This window comes from Acipenser ruthenus, chromosome 7, assembly GCF_902713425.1.
Source record: "Acipenser ruthenus chromosome 7, fAciRut3.2 maternal haplotype, whole genome shotgun sequence".
Classification (NCBI taxonomy): Eukaryota; Metazoa; Chordata; class Actinopteri; order Acipenseriformes; family Acipenseridae; genus Acipenser; species Acipenser ruthenus.
Genome location: NC_081195.1, coordinates 48,180,284 through 48,205,400, shown reverse-complemented (window position 1 = coordinate 48,205,400; position 25,117 = coordinate 48,180,284). Strand labels below are relative to the sequence as shown.

Below are 25,117 nucleotides of genomic sequence, written 5' to 3'. Positions count from 1 at the left end.
TAATTCCAATGTTCAAACACACATGCCTGGTGACTTTTGTATAATGGATCATCCTATTAACATCACTCTGACTAAAATTTGTTTAGTTTTTCTGACGAAAATAATACAGAAATCGGTAGAAACTTTAAAACCACACATTTCTGTTGCACTTTTGTTTTTAATAAATAGCCTGTTATTAGGCAGTACAGCACATTGAGAACAAGGCTCATCTGTAGTGCCAACAAAGGTAAATCCAACTTTCTTTATATTTCTGAACTTTTTGTGTTTTAAATTGATCATCCACCTCTACGCAGGCATGATTTCGATTGAGCGGATTTTCACTCTGAGCACTTGGTGCTGCTCTTAAACTTGGCAGTTTTCAACTTGTTGTATAATTAAATACTAATCAGTGAAGCACAATCTTTCTGCATAAATGCTCTGGTAAACATAAATAATAATCACAATACTCATACTTTTGAAGTTTTTTGTTTTTATTTATTAGGCGCGGCTGCATTTTAGTAACAGAAATTGCGTCTGGTTGAATTGTTTTCGGTGCTTGATAAAGTACATTTAGATTATCTTGTGAATTGTTTCTAAAAAGTGGATACATGTGTTACTTGCAAAAGAAAAACAAGGGAGGAAAACACAAGAGTCGACAAAGTTATACCGCGTCCCTTTGGATAATTTTTATGTTGGCTTTATTGAAAAGTTTATTATTGTTAGTTATTATAGTCTTATCATGAGGTTAACGGTTTTGATGTTGCAAACATTTTAAATGGCACACAATTATGCTGAGATGGCAAGTAAGTAGTATTTTGGATTATTTATAATAACCTTTCTGAATAGAAACTGAATGCGTGTATTTCCAAAGAGATTCCCAAATACTGGCGCTTAATTACAAGTTGGATGCATGGAAATCAAAAGTTTTAAGAATTAAGCCTACTGTTTGTCAGTCACAAACTCTTGTGACATAAATTGTATATTATTGTAATTGCGGTACCATTCCGTAGAGTGAACATTGTAATGAGGTACTGGAGCTGAAACCTCCAGACAGAAGGGGTACAGGGTTTTGTTTTGTTTTTTTTTTGTTTTGTTTTTTAAAGATTGAGAACCACTAGCCTAGATGATTAACCTCTTTGTTTGTTTTTACAGAAGAGTTGCGGAAATTAAGCTGGTCTGGGATTCCAAGACAAGTTCGGCCAATAACATGGAAACTTCTTTCTGTAAGTTGTTTTGCCATGTTTTATTTTTCTAATAATATATTTACATTTTTGTGTGTATATGAATGTGTTTGTGTGTAGCTGTGTAAACCCTTCTAAAGGAGCCGGGATACAAGTACAACGCATGGACAGAACAATCCTTAGTTATTTTAGTGGGTGAGTGCTGTTGCACTTGTAGAAAGGTGTTTTTCCAAACCTACATGCCTGGGAGGTGTTCATATCTTTTTCTGTGTCAGTGAAACAGTAACCACATTTTATCAAATATCTCCTGTCAGTTGAACTGGTAATTGTTGTCCTGGTTCTAGATTACAGACCCACAAACAACTATGCTTATGCTTTTGACTAATAACCTTTTTAAGTGCTCACAATCACTTCTCCTGCTATGTTTGATATAGTGTCACTTTGTGTTGTGATGGTTTGGCAGGAAAAATAACTCATGTGGTAATTCAGCTGGTTTCTGTGTACTTTTGACTGCCGCTGTAAAAGCAAATATAGTGAAACCTGGATTAAGTGGTCACACTGGGACCTACCTTTTGCGGCTGCTTAATCAAAGTGTCATAGGATAGTAACATGTTGTCCCCAATCTGTTTTTATGCTGTACTAGAGTGTTGTAACATATGAGCTGATAAAAACCTAAATAACTTTGATACTGTACACATGTTCTATCTTTTAGCTGATCTTCATACAATTTAGTTTGAGTAGTGCTTTCTTGTATTACAGGACTGAGCATACAAAGCAAACACCAACATGGTGCATGTTACCCTTTTAAATAATCCAATCTATCTAGTTAGTTTTAATGTCTGTTAGAAAATGTAGAACTTTCATCTACCAATCAGGAAGCTCAATTCCAAGGCACAGCCACATGGTAGATAACTGCAGACCAATGATATATAATGTCTAGCGTTTTAAAAAAAAAAAGCCAAGGAAAGCCAAGGAGGTGTGTGTGGTTATACCATCTCACCAGGTTTGAAATTGCTGGCTGTGAGCACTCAAGACGGTGAGCCACAGTACGCTGCTCTAGTCCAGCCTCCAACACGGCGATTGCATGAAGGCGCTGCTGTCTTGACAGACGTGGCATATTGTTTTTTTCTGTGATTTTCTTTATTGCTTGCAGTTCAACAGCTGAAATCACTCCATATCCAGTGTCCAATCAACTGTCTCACTAATTAGGTGATTAAGTATGTTTCAGTCATAGTCGCTCAAGCATGTCATGGTCAAGGGTGAGTGATCGAGTGATTAAAAAGAAGCCAAAAACATTTTGTCAATGTCCATCATTTATATACCTTATTTTTTTCGAAAATAAATGTGTTATAATAGTGATAGGTTTCTTTTGATGCTCTGTGTGTGTGTGTGTGTGTGTGTGTGTGTGTGTATATATATATCTATATATATATATACAGTGCCTTCCAAAAGTATTCAGACCCCTGACCAATTCTCTCATATTACTGAATTACAAATGGTACATTGAAATTTTGTTCTGTTTGATATTTTATTTTAAAACACTGAAACTCAAAATCAATTATTGTAAGGTGACATTGGTTTTATGTTGGGAAATATTTTTAAGAAAAATAAAAAAACTGAAATATCTTGCTTGCATAAGTATTCAACCCCTGTGCTGTGGACGCTCCCAGTTTACACCGGTGAAAGAAATTGCCCTAACGAGGACACCATTACCTTACCATTGGCCTCCACCTGTGAACCATTAAAGTTGCTGTCACATTTTCTGGATAAAAACCCCACTGTTGAAGGATCATTGGTCAGGCTGTGAATCTGAAGGAAAATGAAGACCAAGGTATATTTACACTGTGGCCCATGCACTTTTGTGGCGTCAATCTCTGTCAGTCGAGATTAAAGCAAAATCAGCTTGTCTCTCAAACTCAACATTTTTTTTAATGTAAACCAAGAAAACCAAATTTGACTTGGCTCTGGTAAAATTTTATCGAACAGAGGTTGGAGAGCACAGAAATCCAGAAGAAATACCCATGTCCGAGCTTGACACGCACCTGGCAGATTTAATTTTCTATATAATTAAAAAAAAAAAAAAAAAGCGTTGGCGAGTACGAACCTGACACAATATGGCGTGTTCAAGCACCTGCAACTTTGCTTCTGATTAAAAAATGCCAATCCACAGTGCCTCTTACAAGCTCAATATTAAATTATATTGTAAATAAAGCGGTGACATCCTAAGTAATAAAGTTATCATAAGTTTAAGTATAATACTGTTCTGAATGTTATTGTCATTTATGCATTACTAAAAGAGATGGCAGTAATAATGAACCCAGAAATGTATGTTCTGATCTATGTAATATAGAAAATAACATATGGGCTTCAGTGCTTCGCTCTCGCAGTTTATGATGTCACATAACCCCTCAAAGAAATGAAATATTTTCTCGTAAAGCACTGCAGCGCATATGTTATATCTTGTTTGCTTTTTCAAAGCAACGTTCAGGTGCAGAACAGTGACATGATAAACAAAACTCATGTTTGTTTGTATTCTTTTTTGTTTTGGCTGTTCCAGGAAAATAATAAGCTGTGGACCTAATTGAGCTTAAATCATTCTAAATTGGGCATGCTCTAGAGAATTCAAAAAGTCTGTGGATCAGCAATTCCTTATACATTTAACCTCAATTTACCATTCTGAGCTATGCACACAACAACAATTTGGCACTGGAGAATTTTTCAAAGACTGGAGTTTAGACAGCTTTTCCTTAGTCTTTCAGACTCTAAATCAGCAGGGAATATTGAATGTTTACTACAGAATATAGGCTCTTTTCTAATGGTAAAAGACTTTCTTGCTAATGAGCTCTAATATGTTTACAGCTCAGTTGGTTAATTCCTGTGCGCATATTGAGTGTTTAATTGGGAATTGGTATCGATGGGAGTATTCTGTGGCAAGTTAAGTCTTTGATTAATAGAGTTAGGTTTAGAACTAGAGTCTGTAGTTGTGTGTAGAAAAAAGTTATGTAAGACTTTTCATAGGCTTTGGATCTTGACTCTCAAAGAGATGTGCAAGCAAGCCTTTAGAGACCACATCTGAAATGTGAGATGGTGCTTGTTAGAAATTTGCCATTTCTAACAGCACTGAGGCAAATGTTAAAAATGTCCCATACAGTAAAAAAGCCTATAACATATTCATAACTGTACATCTGAGATAGCGAAGAGAGATGCATGACAGGTAAGATTTGTGGAATTATTTTCTCATCTCTAACCATGTAAAGAAAGCGCTCGGCTTGCATGCCATACTTTCAGGTAGTACATGTCCACTTCCTCTTATTCACCTAAGCAGTGTGGTAAAAGCATGTCACCGGCAGCACATTTCAGTAATTTATTAAGCACAGGAAAGTAGGCCGTTTGTGGGGTGGTGACAGTTTCTCTTTCCAGGTGCAAAGACTGCAAGACACTGCTTATGTGAAATGAAGGACTTGCAGTAGGAAGTGAAACGGTAACAAACCTGACAGCATGGGTGGAAGTGATCTGTCTATAGACAGAAACAAATTTGAGCCGTCAAAATTAATAAAGCATAATAATAGGTTTGTTCTTCTTCAAAATAATCAGTCAGTCTTCTTCAGGTAACCTCAATCAAAAGTACAGTACAGAACGCAATCACAGCAATACTGTACGTGCAGTTACAGGTCTCAGCAGGTGAAATCTTGAGCAAACAAAGCTGCAGGTAAAAACCTACAGGTCTCATAGATTAAATCTTGAGCAGCGAAAATACTTTTTACAAGCATTAATATACTCAGGAAATTACTGCCTACTGGGTGTGGAACTACACCTGGAGGAAATGAAAATCTCAGTTCACCAATGAACGGAGTTGGCCCCCCCTTCACTGGAGGCGCACCCGGCAGATGCTCTGAGATGCGGCATCAAAGGCACAGTGCTTTAGCTGGGTTGATTGTGGTTCACACCTATAAAACAACTTTTAAACAAGGGTCATCCACCCGAGGTCACAACTGCTCTCTGAGTATCATGATTCTTCAGACATGGAGCCACCTCGGGCTGGGTGCAAATTTACATAGCTACAAGGATGGCAGCGCTAAGCAGTAGATTTAACAAAACCTTACATTAAACACAGTTAAATCACACAATGTTCAGAGAGTGAGAGTTTCTCACTTCTTTACCATTTAAAGGGGCACATAAAATTATTACAATTTATACAAAACCTTACAAAGGGATGTCACTTAATGGGTATATTTTCATAATACCCCATAGATGGCGACACACTTTTCCTTTGTATTCACTTTCATATCTGTCCTTCCTCAGTAGCTAAGCCGCACAAGATTCATGTTGACTATATCACTTTCCAACAGAGGCGATAGACAGACTTGGGACAGGAGACACTTCACACAGATAGTGGTGCGGGTATGGAATGGGTTATCTAGTCATGTTGTTGAGGCAAAATCACTTTGTCCTTTAAGACTCAGCAATCCGCTAGTAGGAACAGGATGAACTTAACCTGTTTTAACACTTTTAGAAACTTGCCTGGAGTATTAAGAATACCAAAAATGGTGGATAGAAGTCACCTTTTAAATGAACTACAGTATATGTGGGGCTTCTGTTTTCGGTGTTTATTAATTTAATTTTTCTGTGTTTTATTTTTTAGCTATTTTCGAGTTTTATGTAGATAAACAGTTTGTTTGTTTTGGGGCTTTCGCTTTTTATATACTGTATGAAATGATTGTTTTTGGTTGCTTTCCCAAATTTTTTTTTTTTCTGTCACAATGTGTATAGTAACTCGACAGCACAGTAACCATTTCCAGTGTTTTTCTGGTGTTTATTGGATATACAACAATTTATTTTTCTTTTTTTTTTATATATCAGGGATGTTTTATCTGTGTTTATCAGTTAAAACCTAACATCAGAATCCCTCACTGTGTAATTTGTAATTATTGGGTTTATATTTGAAATATTAGATTAAAGAAACATGCACAGTAGTGTGTGTGTGTGTGTGTGTGTGTGTGTGTGTGTATATATATATATATATATATATATATATATATATATATATATATATATACAAAAAAATCATGTCATACTCCCCTCCACAGCTGTAAATAAACAGTGCCCTATCTGAGTTTGATCAGTTCGACAAGCAGTTGTTTAGATATGTGTACAAATGTAAATGTGACGTACAGATTGATGGGAATACATACGTCAACCTTCACTATCTCCATCCCCAGCAGGGGATAAAAAAACAGATGAAAAAAGACAAATACTAATTTTCATTAAATACCTATGTAGAATGTACAATTAGAGTTAAAGTGTCTAAATTCACTTTGCAATTGATTTACCTGCAAGCGCTCCTCTGTGAATAACACAAGCAGATATCTCCACTCCTGTCATATGCTGTGCAATAAACATAAACAAAAGCATTCATTAAATCATCATTATTTCTGTGAGTTTTAACGCAGATTTGAACCAGAGTAATGCATGAATAGGATGCAGGTTCACCAGGTTATGAGTGCCTCCAAATGGGGTGGGGAGGAGGTTTTTAGAGTTTATTTTTAGACTGTGGTTTTCTTTTCTTTTCTTTCTTTGTATTTTTTTGTTTTAAATCATCAAAAAGTTTACTGCTAGACAGGTACATTTAGTTCAGGTCACCTACCTTGTCAAGAAAACTTTCTTCTGTAACATGTATCTTTCAGGATACCTAGCGCATGACTGATAAATGTGGCACCATAAGCAGCACCTTTTGAAGGTTTCCTGTGTGCATCATTTGAATGATGAATTTCCAGTAATATGATAAATTACAGTTTATGTAGGTACAGCTGTGAAGTTAGAAGATGCAATTAAGAGTTATCTTGTGATGGGGTGTTTGGAGCAGTAACAGAGGAAGACGGGTGGGTCTCAAGTGTCAGCTTTTCGAGTGCTGAGGGGGTCTGTATCATAGAGAGATTGTGCACTGATAAATAGAAATGTCAGACCTTAATGGAGAAAAGAGTCGGAGGAGAGCTTTAATTTTTTTTGAAGCTGTCGGTATAAGGAAGTCTTCCAGAAGTTGGATAGAAAAGTTTGATGTGCCTGTAGATTAGATTTGCATTATATGTTCACAGATAGAAAGTTTTCCCAGATGGCTTTTTCTTGCATGAAAGATCGAGAACATTCAAAAGTTTCCGAAATTTCTGTAAATTTGTAAAATGCCATTTTCATTGAAGCTTGACTAGGCTTCTGTATATGATTTCAGATGCGATTTTTTGGCATAGGTGTAGAAAGACAAACCATGCTCTTTACCTGGTACAGAAAGACGGGCCAATGTAAAACTGTATTATATTCTTTCGGTCAGGGCAAGGGTTAGGCTTAATTTAAGCTTAAGATCAGTATTCGGGTTCCCTCAACTGAAAAGCATGGCCTGTCTTTCTACACCTACAGCTATGGCCAAATGTTTTGCATCACCCTATATAATTACCTAATATTGTTTTATAAAGTTGAATGAAACCTGCTAAATGTTATGTTAACATATTGAATTACTGTACATACCTCTTTGTAGTTTTCCATATACTTAACAAAAAACTGGCAAAAATTGAAAAATGTGACATTTTGAAATCTATCATGAAATACTGTACTATTATGGCTTCCTGTAGACTTTTGCAATATCATTTTGGAGTTTCTTTGTTAAATAAAATATCTAAATTATGTTAATATAGTAAAAAAATAAAATAATTACAGAATTGATAAAGTTAACAAGCTTGAAAGATTCCAGGGGAAATTATGTAGTTTTCAGCACAAAGGTACCATGAAATGATCCTGTCAGACAATAAAGCACATTGCAGATAGGCCATTGTAGAAAGCAATACAACTCAATCACATTTCTTTAATTATACAGAAACGAATGGGTTAAGTTTAATAGAACCCCCTATAAGTTCATATTGCAGGAGCTAAATACAGTGTTTACATAAGTCTCATGCATTTTGTGTTTCTGTGCTACAAAGTAGATTGAGCCCAGTGGCGACCCCACGAGGGGAGGCGAAGGGGTGGCAGACTGATGGGCTTGGGGGAGTGGAGTTTTTTTTAATTTTTTTTAACCCTAACCCAGCACACACACAGTGAGAATTTCACTGTCTCACAAACACACACACAATATCATGAAAGAAACAGGTGGAAATTATTTGGGGGAAAAAAACCCCACTAGCCTGGGTGTTTACTTGACAAAAAAATATTTCTTTATGATACGTAGCTTTATTACTTACTGTAATGTGTACAATACAAACTAATATTAATGCAATAAAGTAAACTTTTAAAATAGTTTCACCTTACAGATAAGACAACCAGAACTTCTCTAAATGCACTGCAGTCTGAAGCAGAACATTATCCATCCATGCCTTTCTTTTAAACGCAATCGCAAACCACAGCTCATTTTTAAGCGAAGTCTATTTCTATGAACAATTGTTTTAAATATTATGAAGTGAATTAGCCGTCGCTTATTAGTCTTTAAGGGTTTCCAATTTTTTTTTTTTTTTTAATTATACATACCCCACTTTCAAAACATAGCCTGCCATTTGATGTGTATTCTAAAGTCTACATGCAAATACATTTCAGGGGGCTCAACAAGACCAAATTACATATTTTGAATGAACACTTTGAAAAATCTGTTTCTACAGTGCCTGAAAAAAGCAGTAAAGGGGAAGGTGTGTTAACAACTACAGTATGATTTATTTGTAAATCACACTGACTAACATTAGCTAGTCCATATGAAACTTAATGCAATGTAAATCTCTAAATACCGCAAATATGGGTCCTGTTTCATCTTCAGTAATGCAGTATTATCGATACTCATTAGAAAGCTGTCTCAGACATCAAACAAATAGTTTTCAAACTCTGCGGGCACATTCCGGCAATGCAGTTTTCCAAAACAACACAATCCATTCATCTTTTTTTTTTATTTATTATTTTTCAAATAGCATTTGTAAATCATATTTTTTCATAATACTCAACATTTCCAAGCAATACAGAAAATGTGCTCTTCGTAAACGATCGCACAGTAACATGCTGCCGTATGTTTCCTAAAGCAGAAAGTTTGGTCTCTCCATTGGAAAGGAAACTAGACAAATTCAGAAATATGTACTTTTTATACTGGCTTAATGAAAGCACATAGTTTTGAATGGAATATGTGCTGTCGTACACAAATATTAACGGAACCTACGGGTTCTAAATTCTACTCAATCCACATTATGCACCAAACTCTTCCTGATTCATCAGCGTTTTTATTAGCCCCTTTTTCGTGCATACATTGATTCATAAGCATTAATACAAACACTATAGCAGTTGGGTTTCTTACAACCGTGTGTGTGCGTGTGTTCTACACAAGGTTCTTCATCAGCTCGGCAGCACTTTTTTATTTTTTTTTCCATTGAGGTTTGACACCGACTCTGGAATTACGTTACTTGGGTCCTGTATTTAACATGAAGCTCTTGGTTAACTTGTTAAAATGTACCCCATGTAATAGCTTACGAGCTCACAAAACAGTGAAATAAAATAAGGAAATACATCAATTAGAAAATCCATATGTTATAAAACAGTTTAGTTTAATAGTATAGGCACCTTTCTTACTGCAGTTGGTATAAGTCAAGAGTCCAGTTTTGTTTATTTCTCAAGCGAGTCTTCGTGTGTCAACCAAATCCCGTCAGCACTGACAATGACTCCGAGTAGCTTTCGAATTTTCTTAATTACTCTAATTGACTGTGAAGGTAACAAGGCTAACCATAGATTGGATAATGCTTTGTTGGGTGGGTTTTTCTTGTGTACTATTGCCTAGTAACAAGACATGGTATTCTGAGAGATGTAGTTTTTAGTGGATATTTTAAGGGCCACTGCTTGAGCCTAAACAACTGTCCTGACAAGGCCAAACACACACTATTCAGGCAAATAGTAAACCATTGCAAATTTGTAGGACCATTTATTTTTATTTTTTATTCCTAAACGGTTGTTTTTCCAAAGGCCTGCAACATGCATGCTAAAATGTAGCAATTTTAATAGTGTTACGATTGGCTGCCGTTGTAAAGGAAGTGAAAAGGCACATTTTCAGAGAGAAATACAATCGTTTTACTGGTATAAAATGATCAAAAACTACTCTAAGTAAGTGGTTTCTTGCTAGTCAAATACCATTGACTTCATGCTTGATTAACAATTGCATCATGTATCTTTAATTGTATTCATAGTAGCATTTGTTAAAAAGAGCTTACACATACAATCGAGTAGGACCAAGGACACAGTAGACCGAGTCCAACCTGTAATAATCTTTTGAGCTGTAAGAGTAATCTGTCTGGGCTGCCATCTATAAAGAATGCAATGCTGGATATATTAAACTGAAGGACAAATGTGCACAGACAATTAAACAAAGTGTGCAATCTATATAACACTGATGACGGGGCTGTTTTGATAAATTACATCCCCATACTCAACAGATGGGAGAATGACTTGATAAAAAATGATATGTCTTGTTTGAAAAACACAGTAACAAAAGAGCTGATCAGTAGAGTGAGAGTATACACATATACTGTGCACACACTCCAGTGCCTAGTTCAGAGTTTACAACATGTGATTTCAAGAACAGCAACTATAACATGTCATTGATAACTGAACTAGGCTACACTAAAAGCCCACTGGAGTAAAAATACCGTACAACTTCAAATATTGCCCGACTCCAATACGTGCCGGGTCTGCTGGCAAATATTGTAAATAAACGCAGGGTCTCTGTCACTGCCATTGAAGATGAGGAGGAGCTTGAGTGTAATGAACTGCTAATAAGTGACAGCGATGAAAGTGACTCTCAGGATTAATAAATAATAATAATATAAAACGTAATTTAAGGTAGGCCTACATGTAGTGCATGTTTGTTTAATGAAGTCATTACGTTATTAAAAGATTTGATAATTTTAAGAGTGCTGAAAGTAGGCCAGATACAAACCTCTTGGTGTATTTTAACATGTTTGTTGTCTTAACAATGTACAAGTTTGAGATTAAACAATACATTATTTTTGATAATGATACTTATTGCTTTTATTGTTCATTTTTAAAAGCATTTTAGAATTTTATATTATTATTATTATTATTATTATTATTATTATTATTATTATTATTATTATTATTATTGTGCTGTAAGGGTAGCTTACACACGTGTGTTCTGATATCTACAGGGATGTCTTTTAGTGCATTTAACTTGTTGTTGTTGTTATTAACAATGGTAGATCTAATTCTGTTTTTAAATACAAATTGATACTTCTTGTTCATTTTCCAACATTTTGCATACCGTATCCTTCTTAAACAGTACGTATAAAAAAATGCTAATAATACTTTTGCTTTATACTTGAGGGTGTACCTACAATACAGTGTGATTTTATTATAAAACAAAACTGTTACTTAATTCCCACTGACACACAACAAAGTTGCTGGAATGTTTAAATTGAGTTACGGTGTTGCTACAAGGTTGTGTGTTAGCGGCTTCTCAATGACCGCATGAAGCATGTGAAGCTAGTGATCTAATATAAACGCCAGTCTCAAATAATCAGGAGTCTCCAACACACGCCGGGTCTGCTGGCAAATATTGTAAATAAACGCCGGAGTCATTTAATTGAAATTTTACGGTACTCAAAATATTGAAAGGAAAATTATACTAGCATTTGAAACTTGAAAGAATAAAATATAAATTCACTTTGAAAAAACAAGACAGTAGAACCAGTAGCAACTACTGTAACCAAAAAATGGAATTATTATTATTATTTTTTTAAACTGCCATATTAAATGTGTTACATAAGGGTAAACCTTTTACTTTCATACACACAGTTCTCATGTCTTTTCCATTTTAAAAGTGCTTCGACACTTTGATATTTTCCTTCTGCCTCCTTTTGATATAATACCAAAAGCTGGTTATTTCACTACTTTAAAAAACACATAAGGTCAATCTGATTGGAGAATGCTGAGGAAACAAATTGCCAAACATAAACTATGGTGCAATCATTCAAATGTATTGTATTATTTTAGGAAGGCGTTCGCTCTTGTTTGAATATTTTTGATGTCATTTTCTACACAATGTATGTTGATTTAAATTAAACACCTGTAAAGTAAACTTTTTTTCTGAATTTAGTTAGGCATGTTTAAAAAAATAACAACAAAAAAAACAGTTTTAACCAGCATTAGTAAGTAAAGAAAAGGTAGATATTTTAGTCATCTTCTTATGCATTTTCTTAGACCAATATCTGAATCTCCAGAGTACATTATCAATTAGGCTTAATTACACTGACATATGCTAATAGCACTGATTTCTGGTTTAAAGGGGACTGCAAAGCTAACATACATCTTGTTGTAGAATCTGTCTGCAAAAAGAATAAAAAATGGGCACACATGAACAGTACGTTTGGTGATTAATTATCACAAGACTTTCTTTTTATGGTACAGACATCTGTTAAGTATTTTCTAAGTATAATTACGTATTTTCTGAGCTTTACAAATTCTGTGCCACATTTTAAGAACATGCCTCACCTTGCAGATCTACCAAACAGTTTCCATAGATCATTCATGCAGATAGTGTTGACATTCAAAAGCATTGCAGGATTCTGTTTTGTATCTGATGATTCTTTTGACCTGTTTATCAATTATCAATAAGTCTTTGGTAGCATTCCTTGAAGAAAAATGGAGTGGAGTCCTCCATTATCAAAGCAGTAATTTACTTTCAAAGGATCTAGTTTAAAGCATTTGCCTCACAACCACAGTCGATCCAGCCCCCCATAAACAAACAAAAAAAAAAAAACATTCATTTATAATAAATAGTGGTGTTTTATTATTAATATGTTTATTTAAAATGTTGCTGGGGTGAAAAAAACAAACAAAAAAAAGAAGCTAAATTTTTGTTCAGAGCCAATGCAACCTTATAACTGCTGTACATATTATCTCTTCTGGACATTATCAAAACAAAATGATATGCAGCAAAGCTCATGTAAATGAAGTTCAGGTCGAAACTTTTGATCAATAATATAAAAAAGTAGGGGTGCACCGATAATCAGTAGCATGGCACTGATTTTATAAGGCTTTTTTATAGGTTGAATCCTAAATAACATTGATGGTTTAAATTATTATTATTATTATTACACAATGTACTTCAAAATTACCTTTTGTAATTTTTGTTTATCTTGCTTAATCTGCATTGGTTGCAGGTGTATACGGCATTTTCAAGCAGAAATTGATTATTGTGCTTTCTTTTGTAGGGGTGAGACGATACACTAAGTTCACGATATGATACGTATCACGATACACAAGCCACGATACAATATGCATCACAATAAATGATTTATTTTTTGATTAAGCAATTTATGACATTCTACAATTATTTATATATATATGTATTATATATATTTATATAAATGTATTCACTAATTTTCTTCAGGATTAAATATTTTAATAATTAACAACCCTTTAGAGAAAGTACTTACAAAAAAAACAAATATATATATATATTTATAAATGTTGCAAAAACTTTTATAAATATATATATATACTTTATAATATACAGTACTGTGAAAAAGTTTTAGGCAGGTGTGAAAAAATGCTGTAAAGTAAGAATGCTTTCAAAAATAGACATGTTAATAGATTATATTTATCAATTAACTAAATGCAAAGTGAGTGAACAGAAGAAAAATCTAAATCAAATCCATATTTGGTGTGACCACCCTTTGCCTTCAAAACAGCATTAATTCTTCTAGGTACACTTGCACAAAGTAAGGGATTTTGTAGGCATATAGTCAGGTGTATGATTAAACAATTATACCAAACAGGTGCTAATGATCATCAATTCAATATGGAGGTTGAAACACAATCATTAACTGAAACAGAAACAGCTGTGTAGGAGGAATAAAACTGGGTGAGGAACAGCCAAACTCAGCTAACAAGGTGAGGTTGCTGAAGACAGTTTACTGTCAAAAGTCATACACCATGGCAAGACTGAGCACAGCAACAAGACACAAGGTAGTTATACTGCATCAGCAAGGTCTCTCCCAGGCAGAAATTTCAAGGCAGACAGGGGTTTCCAGATGTGCTTTCCAAGCTCTTTTGAAGAAGCACAAAGAAACAGGCAACGTTGAGGACCGTAGACACAGTGGTCGGCCATGGAAACTTACTGCAGCAGATGAAAGACACATCATGCTTAGTTCCCTTCGCAATCGGAAGATGTCCAGCAGTGCCATCAGCTCAGAATTGGCAGAAAGCAGTGGGGTCCTGGTACACCCATCTACTGTCCGGAGAAGTCTGGTGAGAAGTGGCCTTCATGGAAGACTTGCGGCCAAAAAGCCATACCTCCGACGTGGAAACAAGGCCAAGCGACTCAACTATGCACGAAAACACAGGAACTGGGGTGCAGAAAAATGGCAGCAGGTGCTCTGGACTGATGAGTCAAAATTTGAAATATTTGGCTGTAGCAGAAGGCAGTTTGTTCTCTGAAGGGCTGGAGAGCGGTACACGAATGAGTGTCTGCAGGCAACAGTGAAGCATGGTGGAGGTTCCTTGCAAGTTTGGGGCTGCATTTCTGCAAATGGAGTTGGGGATTTGGTCAGAATTAATGGTCTCCTCAATGCTGAGAAGTACAGGCAGATACTTATCCATCATGCAATACCATCAGGGAGGCATCTGATTGGCCCCAAATTTATTCTGCAGCATGACAACGACCCCAAACATACAGCGAAAGTCATTAAGAACTATCTTCAGCGTAAAGAAGAACAAGGAGTCCTGGAAGTGATGGTATGGCCCCCACAGAGCCCTGATCTCAACATCATCGAGTCTGTCTGGGATTACATGAAGAGAGAGAAGTAACTGAGGCTGCCTAAATCCACAGAAGAACTGTGGTTAGTTCTCCAAGATGTTTGGGCCAACCTACCTGCTGAGTTCCTTCAAAAACTGTGTGCAAGTGTACCTAGAAGAATTGATGCTGTTTTGAAGGCAAAGGGTGGTCACACCAAATATTGATTTGATGTAGATTTTTCTTCTGTTCACTCACTTTGCATTTTGTTAATTGATAAATATAAACTATTAACATGTCTATTTTTGAAAGCATTCTTACTTTACAGCATTTTTTCACACCTGCCTAAAACTTTTGCACAGTACTGTGTATATATATATATATATATATATATATATATATATATATATATATATATATATATATATTAAAACACCTGAGACAAAATAAATGTTCTAATATAACTGTACTTGTATAACTAAGTCAAATACATCAGATTTACAGTGTGTCCCCTTTTTTTTCTAAGCTGTAAACAAGTTATTGTGTCAATACAAAATGAAAAACAAATACCTTGAGTGTTCAGTGGAACTTGGATTACATTATTTAATTGTTTGGTTCTAGTTTCGTCAAATTAACAGCCATTGTGACTTCTACCCAAAAATAGTAGTTAATTAAAGACTGCAGTAAACACTTTGAAAATATGGTCCAGATAGTCTTGCAATGGGGAAACACCAAATACCTGCATTTGAGCTCGAAGATGATTCCTCCATAATGGATGAAGCAATTTAGAACAGGAGGGGTAATTGAGGGTCTTGTTCCATCAATCACAAGGGGGAAAAAATAATAATAAAAAAACATTATAACATAAATGTGTTAATAACTTAGCTTTATATCCTAACAGTAATTACATTACATTAACAGTAGCTACATTATTACTGTGTTGTTAAGCAGTCGGTCCTACTATAAAAATGATATATATGATAACTAAATACATAAAACAAAACAACCCCTGCCCCCCCCTCCCCAAGAACACATGCCCATTTAAGGTCCTAATTTTGATAAGCCTTTCAAAGTCATCACTGGTCCCTGAATCAAAGTGAATGTAAATAAGTAAATACATAAATAAACACAGTAAGCATTCTAACATCATTATATAATATTAAACTACAGAGTAACCTTCCAAAATGTTTTTTTCTCCCGTCGGATGAATAGAAGTACGGACTATTTTCCAGGTTGTTGTTTATAGAGCAATGTAACACACGCTGGGTGAGGAGACACTTCCTTTATTATTATTATTATTATTATTATTATTATTATTATTATTATTAATTATAATAATCTTAATTTTAAGTATCTAATAGTTAGCCTTTAAAATAATTTATTTATTTGGGCTGACACTCTTAAGAAGACTTGTCTGTTTATAATTTCCAAAAATATAATGCTTTATATAAAAATAATGCTATATATAAAATAAATGTACTTTGTACACGTCTGTCCGCCATTTTTCTAATGGAAATGAAAAAAACAACAACAATGTATTCTGGGTTAATCTCCACCTCGAGTGTACATCACTTGTACACGTGCCGAAGAGGACATTTTAGGGTGCATCGAAGTGCTCTTCGCGTGCTCCCTAACCATTGGGACACACTACAAGATGGCCAACGGACAAAGTAGTGCACTAAACTTTGCGTGGGGTGCAATTTGGGACATAGCTGTTGTGTCATGTGTTTTGTTTCCACGCACTTCCTGAAAATGTCTCCACCCTCAGAAACAAGTGGGCGATGAAGTTCAATCCCTCTCCTTACAGTTTATGTTCTATTGGGTAATGGAACTAACCCCTTTCTTTTTATTTGCTGATCAATACATGTGGTGGATTACAAAAATGGATGGAGTTATGGGAATACTGCTAGACTGCACAAAATGTTAAGTATCATTTAATAAAACATCCAGTTATACCTGGAATGAATCCATAATTCTTGGTGTTAGGATGTCTTCACCCCATCACCTCCCTTTCTTTAGATGTAAATTTAGTAACCAGTTATGCATCGTTGGCAGTGAAAAAAGCAAAATGCTAAGATGTTGGAGGCCTCCTGCTATGCTTACTTTTTGTGGAATGGAAACATCTAATGATTTATATATTCTAAATGTGAAGTGCCTATAAAAATACAGCCAGTTATGGAAGGAATCTGACTGTGTGGACTTAATGTTTTTTCCTTTTCATTTAGCCCTGGATCTGTTTATAATGTATTGGAATGTTGCAGCTGATAGGTGTAATTGGTTATTCATCTTTTGCATACTTATTTTGACAAACATTCAATAGAATTTGAATGTATTTTTGTTCTTAATGTAATTTTGTAATCTTTTTTAGGGTTATCTTCCTGCAAATGTGGAACGAAGAGAAAGCACTCTGCAGAGAAAACGACAAGAATATTTTGGTTTCATTGAACAATACTATGACTCTAGAAATGATGAACACCATCAGGATACATACAGACAGGTATAAACATATGTTTTAACTATAAATAAATATTTACATATTTAACACACACACATATATATATATATATATATATATATATATATATATATATATATATATATATGTGTGTGTGTGTTAAATATGTAAATATTAAGCATTTCATTCAGACAAAGTAAAATCAAAAAATCAAATATCCATAGAAAATTAAATGGGTTGTTTATTTATTGTAGAGCATCTTTTAACTAAAAACATTTGTAGCACTTTTAAGTGAAAGAGCAACTTGGTATCAGTGTGACATCAGTAATCCTAACTAATGTATTCTTGTTTAGATTCCCTCTGTGTATCATTTCCTGGCTGAAGTTTTAAGCATGTCTTATGATTTAGTCCCGCTGTAACCACTAGCATGTTTCCATGCAACATTCTGCCCCCAGTGGATGAAATACCACTTGGATCAAATGTGGTATTTGTTACGTCCACTGGAGGCAGAATGTCACCAGGATGTGATAACTGAAACATAGCATGATGTTCAAAGTAATTATAAAAATACATGAAGAAAACATTAGTTAAGATAATTGTGATTGTTACAGTACCTGTACCAAGTTGTACTGTTACTATCATAATTAATTGGGTAATCTAGTTACTTCAGTAATTTTGCAATACTGTTAGTAGTCTACTCTAAATATTAAAAAATAATGGTTATGTACACCAAGGGTTATTATCTGAATATTACGGTAAGTAAACGTTTAATATGATTGTCTAAAAACTACCTACTGTAAATACAGAGTACCCAAACATTTAATTAAACTGCCATTTGAAACACAAATGCAAGCAATTATATCACATTATTATTTGTTTGGGCTTATATTTGTAGTTTACAGTAATGCACATAGTTGTTATTATTTCTGCAACTTACACACACATACTTTTATAGATATTTTACATGCATTAAACAAACGGCTTCACTAAAGTAAATGTTTACTGTTTTTCTGAACCATCAGATTCATATAGATATTCCCCGTATGAACCCTGAGAGTTTAATGCTACAACCTAAAGTTACAGAGGTAAGGATTAAAGGATTGAAAACACATGAACTCTCACACTATCTCATCCATCAATCCCATAGTTACAGTCTCAAGGGAATGCCTGTATGGGCTCTGAGCTTGCTGAACTAGGTGCAGGTTTCTTTTCAAGTTTCACCAACTATCCACAACTGTGTTGCCTTCATACCATTTTGAAAATCAGTGAACAAGTTTAGATATTTTTTCTGGAAAAAACTAAACAAACAAAAAAATGACTGCAGGTGTTTTAGAATTGATTCACTGCCCTTAGTTACTAAATTACATGTATTATATTATACTGTATATCATATTACGTGCTGCATACCAGTCAAGGTGTTTGGCTAATGATATATACAAAAATTGTCTGGTAGACAAATGATTAAAGAGTCATTTTCAAACTGAAAAAGAAAATCTGAAGCTTCCACATCGATGCTGGCCCTGTGAAATTGTTCTGAATTCTATGTAAATCGCTGTTTATGTTTAGTATACTGTAGATAAATGTAATGAGGTATACACAATTAGAAAAGTTTGTGGGCTCGTAAAGAGATCGGGCTATAAAGTGGCTTAGATCAAGTACAATTTTGGGAGACACTGATGGTGCCTTAGGGGATTCTTTAGAATCCTTAGGTCTTTATACACCAGGGAATGGTGTAAAAAAAAACATAAACAAAATAAAAGAAAGTCAACATGAAGGATTGTGTTGGTGAAGCTCAGATTCAGTGACCTTAACACAGTTCAGGAAACAGCAACAAGCTTGGCTACTTTTATGGTTATGAGTAGTTCCTCTGCTCTTTGCTTTTGAAATGAGGAAAAAGAAAACGGAACGGTGCATTTTGTGGCCTTTAGCCCTCGGCTTGGAGCCTTGTTAAAAAACTAACGATTTTCTTTAACGGCTGTGCCAACCATAATAATTTGGCCTGTGCTTCTGTTTTCTTTCTTTATCCGCAGATTCACATTGACATTCCAAGAACTAATCCTCTTATTCCTCTCTTTCAACAAGCTTCTGTGCAAGAGGTGAGAGAATTAACAAATTGATTGGCCAGCAGTGCTTGACTTTTTTTTTTCTTTTTTTTGTAATGAGACAAACGCTACCTGTCCATATATTAAAAGAAAACCAAGTTAAAAGGAGGATTATCCATTAATACTAAACACAAGCAGAACTTCTAAAGAAAGAAATGATATATATATATATATATATATATATATATATATATATATATACACACACTGTGTACCACTGGAGATATACTGTATGTGCATAAATACAATTACTGATTGTAGGATGCTTATGTGAAGGTTTTAGTCTGAATTGTAAAAAAATGTTAGCGGTTTAACATTTAATGTACAGGTATTGAATATTTTAGTTTTAGAAAAAATGTCTAGAGAAGATTACAAGCTCATCAGCCACTTGATTTTGAAATTTGTTGAAATTAAATGACCTTCTTGGGGGTGATCTACATTTAACAATTGTTAGGTGTTCAACAGTCCTTTGCTGAATACTTTCACTGCTGAAAGAAAGTATTCTTTTGCTAATTTATGCACTACTGTTCTATCAGTCACCTGCTGCACATGGTAATTTGAGAATTGGAAATGAATACAAATTAACAATATTTAATGAGGTGTAGAAACTGTTGATACATTATGTTTCCTAACAAATCATACACTTGCACATTACAAACCTGTACAGGATATTGCTGCTTGTTATAGTTCTATGTTAAGTTATTAAGTTATGAACTGAGGTGAAGCAAGAGATAGCATTGCCTTTATTTGTCCAGAAGGGCATTTTTTGTGTGTATTTGTCATTGTTATTTCTTAATTCTCATTGTTATAAGATTAGAGGGTATGCTGTAAATATTTTATACATGTAAATGCTCTTTACATTTCTTTGAGTTCTCAAATATGTTAAGTTTATAATGCAAACAGCGATAATAATAATTATAATTATAATTATAATAATAATAACATTACCTGAGTAGATGCTGACATCCAGTGTACAGCTATGGCCAAAAGTTTTGCATCACCCTAAAGAATTAACTCATTTTGCTTCATCATTTTGAATGAAACTTGCTGAATAATGTTACGTTAACATATTGAATTGCATACCACTTTGTAGATTTCCATATACTGTACTTAAAACATTGAAAAATGTGACATTTCAAAATCTAACATGAAATACTGTACTAATATTATGGCTTCCATGATGTTAAATAAAATATCTAAATTATGTTCATATAGGTTTTTTTTCATAAGTATGTCTCAATCCTAAAACTACTGTAGATGGCCCCATTCATGCACAAGGGTGCAGTGTTTCAACATCCAGCATTGAGCTCCAAAGAGACATGCTGTCTTGTAAGGTCCCCTATTTTGTTGTGGCACTGGAAGTTAATGTGCACATGGCACCAAACCATTGCAGCATTTTTTGTATATGCATATTCTTAAAGAATATTATATTGTAAGTAAACCTTCCATTTCATTTGGACCAATTTTCATATATTGTATAACGTCCCTAAATGTGATTTTTTTTTTTTATTAAGACACTGTCATTGACTTGATGGGGGGGATCTTTGAGAAATGATAATGTTGTGATCATGCTACCACCTTTATTTAACGACCACCTGGTCTAAGTGACCACTTTAAATTCCACCTAATGATATTTGTGCTTTTATTGAACTGTATTAAGCGACCACCTGTCTAACGCGACCAGCGACCACAATTCTCTTACCCAGGAACAGACTCAAACCTGTATTAAGCACCCTGACACAGGGCTATTGTTATGAGAAAAATATGGTTTTAAATGGTAAGTCCTAAATTCAAAGGAATACAATACATTTTAGCAGTCTTTTATCAATAAAACAGCGCTCTCTTGTAAAGGAAGAGAGAAAACATGGAGAAACAAAAGGTCCTCCCTAGATGACAGAATTTAAGTTATTAAACTTGTAAAGACAGTAAGTGCCAGAAAAACTGCTGAAAAATTCGGCACTAGAAAGACGCAGATACAGCATCTTGAAACGGAAAGAACTAGGGCTTGAAGTTATAGGTTTTTATTTTTGTGTTTTGAGCCGATTCAATATCTTAATTAAACTGTTAATTACTAAACAAAGTCTCTTCTTTTTACCTTGATGTCCTGATTGACTTGCTGATTCTGTTTCACCTTCTCCATTATTCGAACACAATAGCAAGCAATGACATTAATCACTTCCCCCAGGTGCTACTTTAACTTGCATTTTGTTCTCGCACTTGCCTGGGAACTAGGTAGCTTCCAATGTGTTAGTTTGTGTTGTGTTGTTATTTCCCGCTAACTTAACAGAATGTTCTCATAATTAGGATGTAGCGGCTTAAGACTTAAAGGCAAACGGTTAAAAGGAAAATAAACATTGAAAAATTCAAGCCATACTTATAAGAGTATGAAAATAATGTGCCCGATAATCGAAAGAGATCTTATGCTTATGCTGGCGTTGTTTTCAGGATGCAATGAATCAACACGTACCTGTAGAACAGACACAGGCATTGAAATTTGCAAAGGATTTAAAACATTTTGTGTGACTGTTATTACATTACATACTTCCTTTTGTTAATATTGAGTCTTCTGGCTTTTACAGTGTATGTAAGACATACATGTAAAAGACAAATAGTCATAGACAAATAGAAAATTCATAAGTTATGGGCCCTCTTTTAAGAGACCATCCGTGTTAAGAGGCCACTTTTAGACTGTCCCTTGAGAGGTCTCTTAATACAGGTTTAGCTATTTTATTGGTTACTTTTTTGGTTGAATTTTTATAAATTATATTTACAGCATGCATTTTTCGTATTGAAACCCACAAAAATCCTGATTTGAAAAAGCCCAACAGAAAACGGGTTGTATATTGATTTCCAGCTTTTTGGTTTCTATTACAGAAAACAGTGGCTGACCTAAGCATGTTATTTAATTCAGCCATGAATGTGCTTGTATTTCAATTTAGTCTCGTCCTGAAATTGTGAGAACACAAAAAGTGAATTGCTGGAAGACTGGAATTCTAAAGTAATTTACTAAAGTGGCACAACTTTGTTAAACAAGATACATCCAGTGTTTTTAATATATGTAACCCATTTTATCTAGGCTTGGTTTCCAATAAATGATCCAGATTTTCGATTATGAAAAAAAAGATATTATCAAGAAGGATTTACATCTATTGAAATAAGGTTTAATATTATCGGGTTTATTCCATTACATTATGATAAACCCCTGGTCTTTTGTATTAGGACATATTAAAAAAATAAGACCCTCGTCAAGGGGTATTAGCACAGCTTTCGGCATGTGCCAAACTGTAATCCCTAGTAATTCCTGATGTGTTGGATGTATTAAATATCAATAAATCATAGTTTATTGTGCTTTATTTTAAGGATGTTTGTCAGCAGGTACTGCTGATTAACTGCAGAACTGGGCTGCATATTGACATGTAATTTGATCAGACTATATACCTCTGCATACACTTGATAATGCAAAGCTTAAAGGGTGGACAGTTTACACTACAAGAGAAGCATGAACCCCGATTTTTAGCTCTGCAGTCTTTCCCTGCGGTGCTTAACACAACAGTGTAAATGCAGAACAGTCCTTCTGAGCTTTTAATGTACATCGTGTAATATCAAAACCACAGCTGTGTTTAAATAGACATTAACGGAAAGGATTTATAAAATTCTCAATTTACAACCACCACATTGATTAGAAGCATGTGTTAAAAGAAAACACATTAAATACATGTTAAACATTAAATATATGTTTACTTTGCACAAATACAAAATATTACTGTATATTACATAATTACGTGAAATGGTCTGTTTTTAGCCGTGACTGTGCCATGATTTTTACTTATTTTTACTGTGACAAAATCACATCCCTAATTATGATCATTAACAAATTACATCCTGATTTGCAGTGATACCACGTCTCGTATGCCTTTTGTATTATATATTTTTTTATCTAAAAATCAAAACATAAAAAGCAGAAAGAAATCCAATCAGTTGAGGGTGGATCACATTTTTGTAGATAGACAGTTTGCAAAATGCATTTAATTTCTTGATCTTTGTTGCTCTTTGTGGAAATACATGAGAAAGCATGTTAGAAGACAGTGATGTGATTTTCCCTCTGATTTCAGTGCTGTGAATTTCTGTCCTTGTTGTAACGCCTCGGGACATGTATGTATTTAGTTTCTAGGTTCCTGGGTATGATTATCACACACATATTTCAACTCATTCAGCAGACTGTGACTACTGACAAATGCATTGATATCAATATCCCACTTGGGTGCTGCACTAAAAACAGTAATGTTTGTGTTTCTGCACTACATGAGACCAAGTTTAATGAGGCATAATAGCCAATAGCAAATAATGCCTTAGCTGTGGAATTCATGTTTCCTTTTATACCAAAGAATAAAGAATAAAAAATACATTCTAATGATTTTGAAAGTCTGAACATTTTAATTGAGTTTTTACTATACAAGCTGCAAGTAATACAGTATATGTCAGCCTTACATATTTATGTAATGATTTTATTTAGGAACTTTGGGTAATAATAATGTTTATAAAATATTAAAATGGCAACATTAAAGCTTTAAAATTACAAATTCATTTGAATAGTGTCTGCTCTTGTATCTGCACAACATCATCAGTTAACTCCACTGTTACTGCTGCAGTTTCATATTAAATTATAACATGGCAAAGTTGTCTTCCAATGTATTTCAATATCAGAAGTTGTATCATGTTGTGTGCGTTATTCCAAACAACAGTAAAGATCTGTGGGGTGCATCACCTTTAAAGGTCAGAACATGTCTGCCAACATCTTTGAAAACTGACTTTAGCTGCTGCTGTTCACCCTGTTGCAAATATTCAGCCTGTTTCACAATTATTTATTATTCAGACACATAGAAATGTTATTTTTTTAATCGATATAAAGCTTGGCCATGTATATTGGCTTTTGGCTTTGAGTGGAACATAAATTATTCAGGTCACTGTCTCTGTTAGGACACTATTGCCACTTTTCCACCTGCCAATGTGACTGTTTCAAGAAATTTGATATCAGTTTTATTCTTTAATTATTAGTCATGCTTTGAGTGAAATATTGAAGGTACAACAGGACTGTGAATTCAATATATAGGCATTTTTTTAAAAATCTACTTGTAACGTAAGTTGCATAGATATCTGTCATGAATTGAAGTAAAGATGAGTGTTGATGACATTTTTTTAAGTTGTGCATATATTGGCAATTGGGAACTTGTACTATTAGAAGAGAAAATGCACACATAAAGCTATCATTCCAAGAAACTAAGATTTGGAGGAATTACACACTTTCCTGTGGAAAATTTTGGAGATTGTCCAAGGGGTGTTGACACAGAATGACAAAATGTTATCTTTTCCGCAAATATCATTTTAACAGTGCAGCATCTCTGTCTAGTAATGGTTTGGTTAGCTTAGGGCTAGACTTCTTTGGAATTCCTCAGAGGTCCCTCAGGAAATGAAATGCATCAACAAGGCGTCTTCTCAGAGAATGATGAATTTGACTTTGTTTTATGATGAAAATGTACACAGTTGGAATGATGTGGATATTATACATGTCTCGTTTAAGCTTAACATTTTTTTAAAGAGTCTGCTGCAGTGTTTTTTTTTTAAATTTGAAGGATGGGTTTCT

The 25,117-nt window shown here is 34.4% G+C and overlaps 1 protein-coding gene across 4 annotated transcripts in view; it reads left to right on the top strand.

The window, feature by feature from the left end:
* The window catches only part of tbc1d22a (TBC1 domain family, member 22a), a 175,825-nt gene that overhangs the window by 21,907 nt on the left and 128,801 nt on the right, over positions 1–25,117 (top strand). For 3 of the 4 annotated variants that reach the window (XM_034024634.3, XM_059027176.1, XM_059027177.1), the window contains exons 5-8: positions 1,132–1,202; positions 17,288–17,416; positions 18,397–18,459; positions 19,405–19,470. In XM_034024634.3, coding sequence (XP_033880525.1) covers positions 1,132–1,202; positions 17,288–17,416; positions 18,397–18,459; positions 19,405–19,470 — 329 coding nt within the window. The remainder of the gene's footprint in view (positions 1–1,131; positions 1,203–17,287; positions 17,417–18,396; positions 18,460–19,404; positions 19,471–25,117) is intronic. The other variant, XM_034024635.3, reaches the window with a different exon arrangement.